The 17,617-nt window shown below is 40.8% G+C and overlaps 2 protein-coding genes across 4 annotated transcripts in view; both read right to left on the reverse strand.

Moving 5' to 3' along the window:
- Positions 1-17,617, reverse strand: part of LOC146493997 (uncharacterized) — a 159,424-nt gene that overhangs the window by 22,960 nt on the left and 118,847 nt on the right. The window lies entirely within an intron of this gene.
- On the reverse strand, positions 652-11,351 carry LOC146493999 (uncharacterized). Of its 3 annotated transcripts, none has more exons than XM_085145589.1 (7): positions 11,119-11,351; positions 9,437-9,772; positions 8,477-8,791; positions 7,819-7,908; positions 7,417-7,515; positions 6,474-6,511; positions 652-3,124 (listed from the first exon to the last, which is right to left on the reverse strand). In XM_085145589.1, the coding sequence occupies exons 1-7, from the start codon at positions 11,156-11,158 to the stop codon at positions 2,951-2,953; spliced, it is 1,092 nt and encodes a 363-aa protein (XP_085001715.1). In that variant the 5' UTR covers positions 11,159-11,351; the 3' UTR covers positions 652-2,950. The 3 variants fall into 3 exon arrangements, with proteins under 3 accessions (XP_085001715.1, XP_085001714.1, XP_085001713.1); XM_085145588.1 differs by having other exon boundaries at positions 7,819-7,911; XM_085145587.1 differs by having other exon boundaries at positions 7,819-7,956.

A 17,617-nucleotide genomic window follows, 5' to 3' on the forward strand; every position in this document is an offset into this window, starting at 1 on the left:
TCCAGCTCTGTTTTGACTTTGCCCAGTAGTGGCAGTGGAGCACGCCTCGGCACTTTCAGTGAATAAGGTTTAGCGTCGGGCTTCAGCTTAATCGTGTATGATTTTTGAACAAGCCCGAGCCTATTACATAGTTTTGGTTACGCTTTTTTTACTGTCTCAAGGTCAACATTGTCCATTCGGGCTATTAATTTCAGTCTCACAGAAGCGGTCCTGCTTAAGAGAGCTACACGCAGATTTCTGACTACATAGATTGTCTCTGTAGAGCTCCTGTCACTGTAGGAAATGTCCTCCGTTGTAGACCCAAGTACGGTCAGTGCTGCACCTCCACACAGTGGCTTTTCAGCTTTTTGCAAATGTTCATTTGGCAGCTTAATGTCTTTGAATGTCTCCTCTGAGATAGCTGTGACATCTGCCCCTGAGTCTAATTTAAATGTCATGCTTTTGCCTCTCACACAGATGTTAGCAAGCCACGGGTCTTCTCCTGAATCCAGTTCACCTGGGAAAAGTCCATCTGCACTGTTCGCCACCTCATGCACAGGTGTAGACCTACAAACTCTCCCGTAGTGTCCACGTTTCCCACAGTTGTGGCATTCTGCATTTTTAGCTGGGCACTGTGCTGCGGGGTGCATTGGTGCTTTTCCACATTTAGAACATGTTTTATTCTCTTGTTTTGTTATTTGTGGTTTTTGTGGCTTGAACTGCTTTTGCTCTCTGCTTCTGAATTTATTTGGCTTTGATTTTCTGACATGCTCGGCATCCACGGCTGTTTTGCTCGTGCTGCTTTCACCTCTTAAGTCAGTTTGCTGTCTTTTTATTTCCTCAGATTGTCTCTCCATTGTGATAGCTTTAGCCAGGGTCAAATCTTTGTCGAGCTGCATTCGCTCCGACAGAGATGAATCTTTAAGACCCACGACGAGCCTATCCCTCAAAAGTTCATCGTGGAGATCATCATATTCACAGTTTTCAGCGAGATGAGCTGCTATGAAGGAGTCAACTGTCTCTGCTGGCTGTTGTACTCGCTTATTAAACTTTGCTCTTTCATAGTTTCCACCTTCTTGGCGTCAGGATCACTCTGCTTTTTGCAGAAGATGTGGTCTCTTGGTCTCATCATGCAGTGACATCTAGTTCACACTTCAGGGCAGTTTGTAGCCAAGTGTGAAGCAGCTGGGATGAGACTGAGCACCTCTGAGTCGCTGCTCAGCCAGAAAAGGCTGGTGTGCTCACTCTGGATGAAGAACAAGTTGCTGCTCTGAATGGAGGAGTTGAGGTATTTTAGCATGTTTCTACTCTTCTGAGCACTTTACACAACTTGTCCTGAAGCCAGGAATCGAAGCACCAACCTTGCGATCAGTAGATGACCTGCTCTACCGCCTGAGCTGCAGCCGCCCAGTCAGAGAAGAGTGGAGCAGGAGCCTGACGTGGACGGGTGCAGTGTCTGCAGGTGAGCGTGTGTTCAGAGTGGAGTTGCTTCCACTGTTAAACATTATTTGGTATCAGTTTTACACAGTGAGCTGAAATGAAGATCTTAAACTTGCTAAAGTGCAGAAAAAACCCTGCTGAGTGCTGCTGATTGATACATTTCTATTCTATCAATCAGCAGCACTCAGCAGGTTTATATTTGATGGGTAACAGTCTGAAAATCCTCCTTTTCTTTTCGTGACTGACTCTGAGGTTGTGAAAGAGGACTGATGGAGAGGAAGAGGCCTGGTCCACATAATACAGATGATACTGACAGTTAACTTCTTAAGAACTGTGCAGAACAGCTGTCTGATATATTTTCCTTCATCTTCTGATGACAACATGCACATTTAGTCGCCATAGAAACAGCTGAACAGGAAGACAAACATGTGAAAGACACTTGTTGCTCAACAGCAGTGACTGAATACAAACAAACTCATTTTCTGTGCTGATATCAAATAGAAAAAAGCTTTTATTCTCACACTGAACAAAGAGAAAACATCTCTGCTAACAAGTGAGCGCTGAAACATGACATTAAAATTCAGAATTTAAAGCAGTTTTTTGGTGGTAAATATTAAATTCAGTGTCTGTAAAGTCGATGTGGTCATTAATGTAATTAAGGTTCAAACAAGGTAAACAGATAGCATGCACAGGCAGGTCCTCATTTACCACTAAAGGTGTTAACAGTGTCACAGATCGTAGGTCCAGTGGAAGTGAGCTCAATAACTTGGAGAGATCCAGAGCTGATCCAGGTACAGCCAACAAGCACCGATCTGCTTGTTGGACTAATGCAGCTTTGCTCTGCACTCACTTCCACCACTGTTTGATTTAATAAGCTAAAGATTTTCTACATTCTGAAAGTTTATTTCAGTAAAACATTGTCCTGTTAAACATTGTACAGCATCAGTTTTAAACAGTGGCCTGACACTTTGCAGAAGCTAATCAAGGAAGCTAATCTTGCTAAACTGACACCAAGCTGAGCTGCAGTCTGAAAACTTCCCCATTTTCTTCACTCGTGTGACTCTGAAGTTGTGAAAGACAAGAAGTTTTTCTTTTTTTAAAGAACTATTTCAATACTTTAGATTTAGCAAAGAACTGGGTGTGTACACGAACATGACAGGAAGAAAGTTTTGTAACTCCTCGAGTGACTGAAGGAGAGGAAAAGCTCTGATCCTGAAAATATTTTCAGTAAACGTAAGAACTGTGCAGATCAGCTGTCTGACAGATTTCCCTGCATCTTCACTGAGTCACTTTACTGCCACAGGATCACTGATTGGACCTGTGCTCAACTTCAAAACACCAACATCCCTCAGTGACCATAATTTACAAAGCTATGACATCACAGCATCTGACCAATCACACGCTGTCACGGTCCTGTTGTTACATTAAAATAAAATCCCATTCAAACAGATTTTGGTGTGAATCAGATTGTTTACACTGAAAGCTTCCTCTGGTGCCTTCACAGAGAAACGCGGCAGCAGCAGCATTGAAGCTAAGCTACACTCGAGTGCAGCGAATCATCTCTGACATCAGAGCTCACATGGACCCGAGGCGCAGAGTAGATAACTTCACCAGTGTTACCACTCGAGGCTCCGTTGGGAGAGCCAAAAGTCCTCTTGGAAAAATTCACCTCAGAGTAGGTGAGTTTGCTCGAGTCGTCTTCCTCCTGAAAAAGAGAACAAGCAGAGATAAAACTGTTCAGCTGCCACATTTTCAATAATGTTTAGGATCGTTAACACAAACCGACTCAAAGGACGAGACGAGCAGGTGTGTGGTCAGCCCTGAGTGGGTGGGGCCTGAGCCTCTTGTAATAGAACAGTTCATTAAAGGGCCGGTGTGTTCAGGCGTCTATTTGTCCCCGGGTATCACAGGTGATCAATAATGTGAGCGCTGTGTGACTGATGTCATTTAATTAAGAATGAAAAATGAACCCCTCACTTGTGTGTAATTTTCCTGTTTATGTTTTGTTGTTCTATACAAAGATATAAATGTGTGTGTTCATGTTGTAAAGATGACAGAGGTTCATGTATGTTCACTAAGGATCAATGAAATGGACATTTGAAAATACCAAACAGAGCAGTTTGAATGAAATAAATCAAAAGCTAATGACTATAAAATAATCATAAAAACACTGTGAAAGGAAAGTTATTATTAAAATACTCAAAAATACTAAATTCAAAGGAAAACACACGTACAGAAGAAGTGATGTGACTGCAGACAGATGTCACTGGGTGCAAAGATCTCTGCTGCATTAAATCCTGGCCTGTAGCTGCACTCAGTACTGACTTTGGTGACTATTTGTCTCTTATGACATGGACTAGTGTATTAATGATATTTGTTGAATCACTGCTTGAGTCACTGTACAAATTATATTGATTTCATGTTAAATGCATAATAATCACATCTAAAACAAAGAGGGCAGGGCAATATGGTCAAAATATTTATCATGATATATATTTGAATAGAATAGAATTCAACTGTTGTCATTGCACATGTCACAATACAGGCAGCGAAATGCAGTTTGCATCCATCCAGAAGTGCTTTGGCCATGATGTAGCCCCGTCGGCCAACACGGATGCAGCCTGTGACTCTCTCCACTCTGTGGTCAGCAGACTGCAAACGCAATCTCCGAGAGCCCTTCTCATAATATCAGGGGACTTTAATCATGTCTCACCGGACTCCACACTGCCCACCTACACCCAGTATGTGACCTGCCCAACCAGAGACAATAAAACACTGGACTTACTGTACGTGAATGCTGAAGAGGCATACAGTTCATCACCTCTCCCTCCCCTGGGCAGATCTGACCACAACCTGGTGCACCTTGTCCCTGTGCATGAGCCCTTAGTGCACAGGGAGCCACCAGCAGAGTGCAGAGATGGTCAGAGGAGAGCGAGGAGGCTCTTAAGGATTGTTTTGAGTCGACTGTGTGGGAGGTGATCTGTGACGACCACGGAGAGGACATCGACAGCCTGGTGACATGCATTACGGACTATATTAATTTCTGTGTGGATAACACTGCACCCACCAGGACTGTGCGGTGTTTCTCCAACAACAAACTGTGGATTAACCCAGAAATTAAATCTGTCCTCAAGCAGAAGAGGAGGGCCTTCAAATCCAAAGACAAAGAGGAGTTGAAAAGGGTGCAGAGAGAGCTGAGGGGACTGATAAGGAATGGGAAGGACAGCTACAGGCAGAAGATGGAGAACCAGCTTCAGCAAAACAACGTTGGTGAAGTCTGGAGAGGCCTCAGAACCATCTCAGGCCACAAACATCAGAACTCTCTTCCTGGGAGGGATGTGAGGTGGGCAAACGAACTGAATCATAGGTTTGATTCATCCATGAGACAGTCTTCAACATCGGCTGTGGGTTAAACAATGCAGCGGATTGGCAGATGTCCAGATGGCATCAGCTCGAGGAGCATCAGGTCCTGCGTGGACCAACTGTGTGGGGTGATGGAGCACCTCTTCAACCTGAGCCTGAGGCTGGGGAGAGTCCCACAGCTCTGGAAAACCTCCTGTGTTGTACCAGTGCCAACGACTTCACGCCCCAAGGACCTCAACAGCTACAGGCCGGTGGCTCTGACATCCCACCTGATGAAGACCCTGGAGCGGCTGGTCCTGGCTCAGCTTCGGCGCCTCAATAATGGGCTCAATACCTGCTGCAGAGACTCAGGTCGTTTGGAGTGGAGGGCCCACTCCTGAAGACCTTCTATGACTCTGTGGTGGCCTCAGCCATCTTTTAAGGTGTGGTCTGCTGGGGCAGCAGCATCTCTGCTGGGGACAGGAAGAGACTGAACAGGCTGATCAGGGCCAGCTCTGTTCTGCCCTCTGGACCCAGTGGAGGTGGTGAGTGACAGGAGAACGGTGGCTAAGCTATTGCACATGTGTGGATGTGATCAAACACACACATCCACACATGTGCAATAACACTAAGTGCAATACTCTTTTTCTGACAAAGTTGTATTTTTACTCAGTTGTATAAAGCATTTGTATTCTATTGTCTATCTATCTATATCTATTGTAATCTTCCTGTGTACTTGTATAGCATCTGTATTGAATTTATGTGATCCAGCTCATCTCCACAGTCATTCAGTGCAAACAATTAATATTTTATCTCAAATTGTCTGAATTCATCACATCATGTGGATAAGTGCTCCATGCACAGAGAAGGTCCTTGTTTGCAGTGTTACTGCTGTTGACCTGTGGCAGGATTGCAGGAAAAAGAAACCTGATATGATTCATTTTAAAAACAGAAGTGATGTTTTCTGTTTTGGTCATGTGAGGCCAAACAGTTCATCAGTAAGGCTCAGGCGTCTGAGGAAGAGGAGGAGGCCTCACGGCAGTTTTAACACAGGTTCTCATGCTGCATCTCAAATTCCTTTATTGCTTTTACAGTTTATTTCAACTGTGGCCTCCATCTATGGGACTGCTGCTCGTCACATGTTGCTCGATAGGCTGGTTGGGTGTACGTGGGTCTACTCACATCGTGTATGTTTGAATGATGCTGCTTCTAATTTCAGTGTTCTCCTCTGCCTGTTGTCTTCCACAGGCTTCTGTTTTGGGGTCTTTACTGTTTCAGCACATTCTGAGCACTTTAATACACATGATGTTCAGCTCATGTCTCTCAAACCCCAAAATGTTTGTGAGCTGCAGACCCTGTGTACAGTAGGTGGATCACTCATAACTTTCTCCAACCTGAAGAAGAAATAGTCCCAGTTTGTGCTCCTGACAGATGTGTGTGTAAGGTAACATTTACTAAATCTATCAGAAACCATTAAGGTGACTGTTGTTAAACCCTTTTTAAGTGAAGTCCCATTGTGTCACAGTATGACTGTACTCAGTGAACTTTTCCATCCACACGTCTGCAGCAGGTCTCTGAGCTCATGTTTTATGTTCTAGCATGCTGCTATCAGCACTGTGTGATATTCATCTTTAAACCTGCTGAACTAATAAAATTCTTCTTACTAATTTCACCAAAACTCTGACGCTGTGAGTAAAGTTGCTCAAACTCACCTCTGTGGCAGCAGCCTGCTCGGTCTCCACAGGAGGATCTGAAAACACATCAGAGAGAATATTTTTTACATGATTTAGTGCTGACAGATCTCCGTCTGTGACGACCTTCACCAAAGACACTGAAGACTTTTTTCAGTGAGTGATTCAGACAACATTTCTGCCAGGCTTTGGATATAAATGCAAATTAATTTGACTTCAGTTTCGTTTACAGTTGAGTCACACAACTCATCATTTGTTGGGGAAATAAAAGAGTTTTTGTATTTGTGCTGAAGTATACTGCCACAGAGGATTTTAACACAACATGTGAATGAAGTGAAGACTTTCATCACATCAGCTGTTCTGTGTTTGACCCTCCAGTTCATCTGTGGCCTTGCTGTGTGATGATGCTTCTCCCAGTGCTTGTGATGGTTTCCACCACATCTCCTCCAACACGCTGAAGCCGCTCAGAAACCTTCAGTTTTTAAAGAGTCATTTTAAGTAGTTTTCGACCAAAACATTAGCAGGAGCCTCACGACAGATTTAATCAAGGCAGAATAGTATTTTAAGTATAAATTAACTGTAGCATTAGCCACACGGGACTCCTCTGCTTTGGGCTATTTATCAATGATTAATGTGAAACTTTACATTTTCATTTGTGTAATAAAAAGATTGTTTTTGGTTTGTTTTTATTTGCTTTGCTGTCTGTAAATCAGTCAGTTTAATGTTAGCACCTGCTGCTGTAACAGTAACTATCACATCACTTCCAGGTGTAACTGAACGTTTAACCTGAGCAGCAGTTCACTCTCTTAACCTGAATTCAGATCTTAAGGTGGTTTTTGTTCAGTCATTTTTCCTGGCTCGAGGTTGTGTTGTTGTGTTTGTCTTTTCAAAGCTTTAATTCACAAAGAATTAAATACAAACTGAGCGATGAGTGCGTCTGTCTGCGTGCTTCCTGCTGTCTCACCCTTTGGTTTAGAGGATCTTTTCTTGCAGATTATCAGCACAGACACTGATAACAGGATGATGATGAGAGCCAGAGTCAGACCCACAACCAGCAGCACATCTGCAGCAGATTGAGAAGAACAACAAGCTGAAGACATGCGTACAGTATACAGAGCTGTACAGTAAGAACTCATCAGCTACAGACTGAAATAATATGAAATAGAGTTTGTGTTATTTTAGCATTTCACAGCTTGTAAAGAACATATTCACTTCAGATTGTTTGCTAATGTCATTTGTCAAACTAAATGAAAAGCATATAACAGGACACATTAAGGAGTAATTATGATAATAATTAAACCAGTTTTCACTCAGGTTATAAAAAATCTGTCAGTGTTTCTACTCTCAGACTCATAGATGGATGTACCTGTAGATGCTGCTCTTCCAGGCTGCTCAGTGCTTCCAGTCAAAGTTAATGAAGGTGTGGAGCTTCCTGTAGTTGTGGCTGATGGTCCAGCTGCTGAACAAGAGCAGAGAGGAAAGTTTGACTTATAAATGTTTGGAGCTGTGAACAAGAAAAACACAAAGATTCAAAAATCAGCTGAGAAATCAAACGAGCCTTAAATGGATCCACTGATTGAGAAAAAACAGTTTGGCAAATTTAGTTTTAGATGAAAAAAATGCACTAAAATAGTTTAACAATGAAATAAAATATGAATGTATGTTGAAATATCAGGTTCTTGGAAACAATAAAGACATTTCGGGACATTAATGGTCACCTGTTCATTTCCAGCTCCACACTCTTATTCCTGCTCTCCATCACAGTAACTTTACAAAATTCACACTTCAAAATAATTTTGTTTCTAAATAATTCTGTTTCTATGTTGAGATAAACTGAGTGCTGAGAGCAGCCTGAGCTGTTGGCTCACAGGGATTACTGTACAGACACTGAGCTCATTATTAGAAACTCTGCTCGTGTTTAACATGAACATCCACCACAGGAACAGCAGATATATGACAGGAAATAAGGAACAGCTGAACAGCTCCACTCTGACAACATTTGATTAACGTCAGTAAAAACTCACCGTCTGTGACAGTGACCTCAAAGTCTCTGAATAAACTGCTGGAAGATCTCTCCAGTAAACATCTGTACCGTCCTGAGTCAGACTTGGTCAGCTGTGTGATGCTCACATACAGAACTCCTGGATCATATCCAATGTTGTATCTGCTTCTTTGACCTCTGTTATCAAATGTGTTAACAAGAATGTTGTGTCCTCCACACTCTCCTCTGCAGAACAACGCTCTGTTTCCAGAGTGTGTAAAGGAACATCCGACTGTGAGAGAGCTTCCAGTTTCTTTATTGAAGTGTTTCAGCTGATCATCGTTTCCATCCAGCAGTGCTGTTAAAGACACAAACGATCAATAGTTACTATCAGTGCTGAAGATGATGCAGTCTGATCAGATAACTCCAGTTTGATCCACAGTTACACTGGGAGCTGCCCAGTTCAACCAGTCTGACAGAGGAACTGTTGAACTAACTGAGATTTAAACGGCTTCATCATCAGACTGATTGGATTCATGAAAAATCAGCTTTTATGACAAGTATAGACTCTAAAATGTGAACACTTCATGGTTTTAAGTACATTTAAAGTCTGGATGGACTTTTGTGTTCTGAATGTGATTTTCACACATTCATTGAGGAATAAAACATTTTGCTGTGAGGGGAACTCTTGGAAAGATCAAACTGATGACACAGAAGCAAAAAGTCATCAAAGAAAATCAAAGTTACATCAGAAAATCTTCTTTCATTCATCAGCGTCTGTTTCTGACATTTCATTCACATCATTATCAGCTGACACACTCACTAATATTCACACACACTCGTGTCCCAGCTGCAGTTCATCGGTTACTTCGAGGAGTCCAAATGTAACCAACAGTTTACAGAAGAACAAACTTCAGCTTCTTTAAACCGTCAGCAGCTGTCAGTGAAAACTTTGCTTCAGAAACAGAAACGAAACATTTCCACAGCTGAAACAGAAACTCACCTTCAGCCACAACGATTCTAAACTGTGTGAATGAAGCTGATGATGAAGATCCACCCAAACCACAGCTGTACTGTCCAGAGTCAGACTCAGTCAGCTTTGAGATGCTCACATATAAAGCATGAGAATCAGTCCATTCATATTCAATGCTGTATCTGCCTGTTCGAGCTCTGACATCAGTTGTATTAATGAGAATGTTTTCTCCTTCACATTTTTCTCTGCAGAACATCTTCCATGTTCCTGGAGAATTAAAGGAGAATCCATCTTTAAAATCTCCTCCAATGACTCCATAGTGAAGAATCTGAGCATCGGTGACTTCAGGGTTTCCCTCCTGCAGAGCTGTTGGAAACATGAACCATCAATAGTTACTGTTTGTACTTCCTGTAAGAAGCTGCAGTCTGATCACAGCATCCACACACAGACACACTGAGACTAAAGTCTGAATAACAACAATGATTCATGTCAAATACATTTTATTGTCTAAAGTGGTGGAAAATCTTCTTCCAGTCGACATGACTCAAAATATATCTGAACATGTTTCCTATGCATGAAGAAAATGACAATAAAAGATGAAGATAAACAAAATATGACATGTAAATGACTCATAACTCCTCTGTGTGGTACTTGTAGTAATTATATGTTGAGAGATTGAAGCAACAGCTCAACATGCAAGTTCTTCATGTGTTTCATCCACAGGAAGTGATGTCATCATTTAGTTTAAATGTACTGCTGGTGTCAAAGTTCAGGAAGCAACAACAAAAACAGTGATGAAGTTTTTATTTGTAACTTTGTTTTACTGAGGCTCATCGTGGCTCAAGAGTTGGGAGTTCACCTTGTAATCTGAAGGTTGCCGGTTCGAGCCCCGTCTTGGACAGTCTCGGTCGTTGTGTCCTTGGGCAAGACACTTCTTTTTTTTTTTTTTTTTTGAGGAAGTAACAAATACTTGCAATGAACGACATGTTATTGAGTAATTTATGGCTCTATTTTAAAGCTCTAAAGCCAAACTCAGCAGCTGATGTGAGTCAGTTACTTTATGTAAATGATTTCAGTTCATTCCAGCATTTAAACTCTGTGCAGTCGTATTTCTGTTCAGCTCGAACACGACAAACAGGAAGAATTAAGAAATAACTTTTCACAGAACTCTGGGTTTGAAGATGCTGACAGATTTCACTCACGTCACTCACACGTTTATATTTGTCTGCAGGAAGTGATGTCATTTTGTCAAATCTATGTGCACTGTGGGAGTGAACTGTGAATAGTCACAGTGAAGAAACACGAACATGTAACAGTAAAAGCAACAAAATGTGTTTTTGTCTTTCAAAGAAAAATTCATTGACTTGATCAACAAGTTTGTATTTTCAAATAATAACTGAAAGTATCAGGTGGAGTTTTTACTTTTATGTTACAGGTTATTTTGAGGAAGTAACAAACACTTGTAAGAAACCATCTTTGAAAGGACGAATCCTAAAGCCAAAGTGAGCAGCAACATGTCCATGAATGTCTCACTGTGATGGTTTCTTCTGTCCATACTGGCCACAAACACATCCATGAAATCATGAATAAAAGCAGTTTGAATGGAAGAAGCGTCCATGAAAGTGACTCATAGCTGACTCTGATCATCATGTTTAACAACAGAAACATGTTGAAGAACGAGAGTGACAGAAAGAAAAAGTGAATGTACTCACAAAGGAAGAAGAAGCAGATCAGAGTGTGATGGACTTTCATGATGAGGCTCTGATGGTTTACTGCTGCCTCTCTTCTTCTTCACTGGAAACCAGGAACTTGTGACGCCTCACTTCTCTAACTGAAGGAGTCCCTCCTCCAAACACCACAGCACCTCTACACTCCTCCCCTCTGCATCCGTCTGTGAGTCTGCTGCAGGGCCTCAGGCTTCCTCCTTATATTTATAGTATTATGTGCAAAGTACTGCAGGAAATACAACGATGACACTTGACTCTGTTAAATTCAGCACAGTGACCAAAACCTCCAACAATGATCATCATGAAATCATGAAATCATTTCTCTTACTGTATCTGAAGATAATGAACTTTAGTTTGGGATCATTTAGAAAAACAGTTTGGGTCAAATGTTAGAAAAGAGTCAGACTTTCTTTCTTCTCACAGTTTGTTTAACATGAGTTTCAAATCTTTGAACATTTAAATACATCTATTAACAGAATATGCAAGAACAACAGTTCCTATAATATATCAAACATTTCAATCACCTTGTGGTTCAAAGTGGTATTACATGACAGCACAGCCTCATGTAATACCACTTTGAACTTTGAACTGAAAGTTGTGGTTAAAAGTTAATGTACTATTCAATTTATTTCAAATATGTAAATGTATAAACAACGGCAAAAGAAGTCCCATTAAGAGACGTAATGTAACACAGGCTAAAATAGTTAAAAGAGTTCATGACTATGTTCAACCGGATAATAATTCTGAATGTGACTACAACCTGTGTAAAATTCAATCTGTAATCTACTTGTAGAGCCTGGGGAATAATCCATGTGATTTAGTGATCATGATTGATTAGTTATGCCTGCCGTTGCCGGAAAGGGGCGCTCTGGCCACGATGCCTCATTCGCAATGAAGCTGCTGAAAGAGAAGCATCGTGTCTGAGCGTCCTCATTGACTTATCCCCTTTTCAGGTAATAATTGAGCAATTCTGCTTTTGGACTTTACAAATATGTATGTTGAGTTGTACTGACCGTGTTTCCAAATGTAACAAGAGGATACTAGGAATATTTAGATGATCTGTGTTAACTGTGTTGTTAGGATAAGCTATAAGCAGCTAGCTAAGCTAAGCGCTCTGTTGGTGGCTAGCATGGAGCTTTATCGTGCCAGACTGTGTATGAAACATACAGCATTGTGTGCATTTTGCATTTGATCTGGACGAAGAACATGTGTATTTTGTGTGAAGGGACAAATGCCTATTAGTATTTTTATATGAATATTTTGTTTATTTTCTGTACATTTCAGTTTAATGATGTCAGTTTGTTTATTGATTCATAATCTGGTTTTGTAAATTCTTACATTCAATTTAATCTGTAACTTAAAGGAAAGAAAACAGTCTGGAGATATATTGTCTTACAATTAACAGAGACTGTACAGTGTTATTAAGATGTTTAATACTTTTGTATGTATGTTTATATTTCTGAATCATTCGCAATGAAGCTGCTGAAAGAGAAGCATCGTGTCTGAGCGTCTTCATTGACTTATCCCCTTTTCAGCCCCTTTTCAGGGTGTAACAGGAACACAGTATATGACCCGAAACAAATAAACAACATTTTCAGGGATTTCTATAAAACGTTGTATTCACCACAAATAAACCCATCTAAAAAGGAAATTGATCAGTTTTTAGACAACATAACTCTTCCAAAATTATTAGACACTCAAGCAATGGCACTGGATTCGCCACTGACATCAGGTGAACTCCAGGAAGCCCTGATAAGTATGCCCAATAATAAGGCTCCAGGTCCAGACGGCGTTCCTGCAGAATTCTACAAAGAAGTCTGGACGATTCTAGCACCAGTTTTTTACAGAACGTTGTTGGAAATCAAAGAAAAGGGCAGACTTCCATCAAATATGAATTCTGCAAACATTAATCTGCTGCTAAAACCAGGCAAAGACCCTGTATATCCCTCAAGCTATCGTCCAATATCCCTTATGAATGTAGACCTTAAAATAATCTGCAAAGCTCTCTCAAAGAGACTGGAGAAAATAACCCCCCACTTAATTCATCCTGACCAAACTGGTTTCATAAAAGGTAGGCACTCATCAACAAATAAACGCAGATTACTTAATTTAATAGACTACTCATGCAGTAAAAACATTGAAACTACAATATTCTCTTTAGATGCAGAAAAAGCATTTGACAGAGTTAACTGGAAATTTCTATTTGCAACTTTACACAAATTTGGTTTTGGATCCTCTTTCACTAACTGGTTAAAAATATTATATAACTCCCCAACAGCTTGTGTCAGAACAAATGACCAAACATCCTCCAGCTTCTGTCTCCTGAGGGGCACCAGGCAGGGATGCCCACTCTCTCCTTCACTGTTTGCAATTTTTATTGAACCACTAGCAGCAGCAATTAGACAGAATTCAGTAATTAAGGGCATAAAATGCAAGAACGTGGAACATAAAATCAGCCTTTATGCAGATGATGTGTTACTCTTTCTCCAAAACTCACAAACCAATATCTCTGGGGTCATTGCATTGATAAACTCTTTTGCAAGAATATCAGATTTCTCAATGAACTGGTCAAAATCTACAGTCCTTCCGATTAATTGCTCCTTCCATAATTCCTCTTCTACACCACTGCAATCGGGAAATATAAAATATTTAGGTATTAATGTTTCTCCCAAGTTTGCAGATCTGACTAAATTAAACCATATCCCAGTTTTAAAGAAAGTAGAAGGTGATCTGGCTAGATGGAAATGTTTACCCATAACAATTCAATTTCAATTCAATTCAATTTTATTTATATAGCGCCAAATCACAACAAATGTCACCTCAAGGCGCTTCATAGATACAGAGAAAAGCCCAACAATCATATGACCCCCTATGAGCAAGCACTTTGGCGACAGTGGGAAGGAAAAACTCCCTTTTAACAGGAAGAAACCTCCGGCAGAACCAGGCTCAGGGAGGGGCGGCCATCTGCTGCGACCGGTTGGGGTGAGAGAAGGAAGACAGGATAAAGACATGCTGTGGAAGAGAGACAGAGATTAATAACAGATACGATTCAATACAGAGAGGTCTGTTAATACATAGTGAGTGAGAAAGGTGACTGGAAAGGAAAAACTCAATGCATCATGGGAATCCCCCGGCAGCCTACATCTATTGCAGCATAACTAAGGGAGGATTCAGGGTCACCTGGTCCAGCCCTAACTATATGCTTTAGCAAAAAGGAAGGTTTTAAGCCTAATCTTAAAAGTAGAGATAGTGTCTGTCTCCTGAATCCAAACTGGAAGCTGGTTCCACAGAAGAGGGGCCTGAAAACTGAAGGCTCTCCCTCCCATTCTACTTTTAAATACTCTAGGAACAACAAGTAGGCCTGCAGAGCGAGAGCGAAGTGCTCTAATAGGGTGATATGGTACTACAAGGTCATTAAGATAAGATGGGGCCTGATTATTTAAGACCTTGTATGTGAGGAGCAGGATTTTGAATTCAATTCTGGATTTAACAGGAAGCCAATGAAGGGAAGCCAAAACAGGAGAAATATGCTCTCTCTTTCTAGTCCCTGTCAGGACTCTTGCTGCAGCATTTTGGATTAACTGAAGGCTTTTCAGTGAGTTTTTTGGACATCCTGATAATAATGAATTGCAGTAGTCTAGCCTGGAAGTAATAAATGCATGAACTAGTTTTTCAGCGTCACTCTGAGACAGGATATTTCTAATTTTAGAGATGTTGTGCAAATGGAAGAACGCAGTCTTACATATTTGTTTAATATGTGCGTTGAAGGACATATCCTGGTCAAAAATGACTCCAAGGTTCCTCACAGTGTTACTGGAGGCCAAGGTAATGCCATCCAGAGTAAGAATCTGGTTAGATACCATATTTCTAAGCTTTTCAGCGCCGAGTACAATGACCTCAGTTTTATCTGAGTTAAGAAGCAGAAAGTTAGTGGCCATCCAGGTCTTTATGTCTTTAAGACATTCCTGCAGTTTAACTAATTGGTGTGTGTTATCTGGCTTCATGGACAGATAGAGCTGGGTGTCATCTGCATAGCAGTGAAAATGTATGCTATGTCTTCTAATGATGCTGCCTAAGGGAAGCATGTATAATGTAAACAGAATTGGTCCTAGCACTGAACCCTGTGGAACTCCATAATTAACCTCAGTGTGTGAAGAGGACTCTCCATTTACATGCACAAATTGGAGTCTATTAGATAGATATGATACAAACCACTGCAGTGCAATACCTGTAATACCTACAGCATGTTCTAATCGCTCTAATAGAATATTATGGTCAACAGTATCGAATGCTGCACTAAGGTCAAGAAGGACAAGCACAGAGATGAGTCCACTGTCAGAGGCCATAAGAAGATCATTTGTAACCTTCAATAAAGCTGTTTCTGTGCTGTGATGAACTCTGAAACCTGACTGAAACTCTTCAAATAAACCATTCCTCTGCAGATGATCTGTTAGCTGTTTGACAACTACTCTTTCAAGGATTTTTGATATGAAAGGAAGGTTGGAGATTGGCCTATAATTAGCTAAGACTGCTGGGTCTAGAGATGGCTTTTTGAGTAAAGGTTTAACTGCAGCCACCTTGAAGGCCTGTGGTACATAGCCGATTATTAGAGATAGGTTGATCATATATAAGATCGAAGAATTAATCAATGGCAGGACTTCTTTGAGCAGTTTTGTAGGAATGGGGTCTAAAAGACACGTTGATGGTTTGGAGGAAGTAATTATTGAAGTTAACTCAGAAAGATCAATTGGAAAAAAAGAGTCTAACTTAACATCAATGGAACTAAGAGTAGCTGTAGATAATATTAGATCTGTGGGATGATTATTGGTAATTTTTTCTCTAATGATAAAAATTTTATTTGTGAAGAAGTTCATGAAGTCATCACTAGTTAACGTTAAAGGGATGGTTGGCTCAACAGAGCTCTGACTTTTTGTCAGCCTGGCTACAGTGCTGAAGAGAAACCTGGGGTTGTTCTTATTTTCTTCAATCAGTGATGAGTAGTAAGCTGTTCTGGCTTTGCGGAGGGCTTTCTTATAAAGCAACAAACTATTTCTCCAGGCTAAATGATGATCCTCTAAATTTGTGACACGCCATTTCCTCTCCAGATTACGAGTCATCTGCTTTAGGGTACGTGTTTGAGAATTATACCACGGGGTCAGGTACTTCTGATTAGAGACCTTAGTTTTCACTGGAGCTACAGTATCCAGAGTCGTACGTAGTGAGGAGGTGAAATTATTAACAAGATAATCGACCTCTGTTGGGGTAGCGTTCAGATAGCTGCTCTACTCTGTGTTGGTACAGGGCATTGACGATGATAACAGTGGCTGGATTATATTCTTAAACTTAGTTACAGCGCTTTCAGAAAGACATCTACTTTGATAAAGTCCACTCTCCACTGCTGCGTAATCAATTATTGTAAATGTAAATGTTATCAAGAAATGATCAGACAGGAGAGGGTTTTCAGGAAACACTGTTAAATGTTCAGTTTTTATGCCATATGTTAAAACAAGATCTAGAGTGTGATTAAAGTGGTGGGTGGGTTCTTTTACATTTTGAGAGAAACCAATTGAGTCTAACAACAGATTAAATGCCATGTTGAGGCTGTCATTTTTAGCATCTACATGGATGTTAAAATCACCCACAATAATTATTTTATCTGAGCTCAGAACTAAATTAGATATAAAGTCTGAGAAATCAGACAGAAACTCTGTGTAAGGCCCAGGTGGACGATAGATGATAACAAGTAAGACTGGTTTCTGAGTTTCACAGCTGGGGTGGACAATGTTAAGCATCAGGCTTTCAAATGAATTAAAAGTCTGTCTTGGTCTTTCATTAATTAATAGACTGGTGTGAAAAATTGCTGCCACACCACCCCCTCGACCTGTGCTTCGAGATTTCTGGTAGTTAGAATGACTCGGGGGTGTTGATTCATTTAAACTAACATAATCATCCTGCTGCAACCAGGTTTCTGTAAGGCAGAGTAAATCAATTTGTTGATCAATTATTAAGTCATGTACTAACAGAGACTTGGAGGAGAGAGACCTAATATTTAATAATCCACATTTCACTGTTTTACTCTTTGGTTCAGATGTGGATACTGTATTGTTCTTTCTTTGTGATTGTTTAAGTTGTTTGTTGCTGGTTTTTAGTTTGTTTTTTGTCTTTTTGGAAGCAGACACAGTCTCTATGGAGATGGGTTTTTGGGGGGGTAGCAGGAGGAGAGAAGCTGCAGAGAGGCAGCTTCTCTAAGACTGCAACTCTGCTTCCTGGTCCCAACTCTGGATAGTCATGTTTTGAGGGGTTTAATAAATTTGTCGATATTTCTAGAAATGAGAGCTGCTCCATCCAAAGTGGGATGGATGCCATCTCTCCTAACAAGACCAGGTTTCCTCCAGAAGGTTTGCCAATTATCTATGAAGCCCACATCGTTTCTGGGACACCACTCAGACAGCCAGCAATTTAAGGAGAACATGCGGCTAAACAT

The sequence above is a fragment of the Neolamprologus multifasciatus genome, chromosome 20, assembly GCF_963576455.1.
Source record: "Neolamprologus multifasciatus chromosome 20, fNeoMul1.2, whole genome shotgun sequence".
NCBI classification, from domain to species: Eukaryota; Metazoa; Chordata; class Actinopteri; order Cichliformes; family Cichlidae; genus Neolamprologus; species Neolamprologus multifasciatus.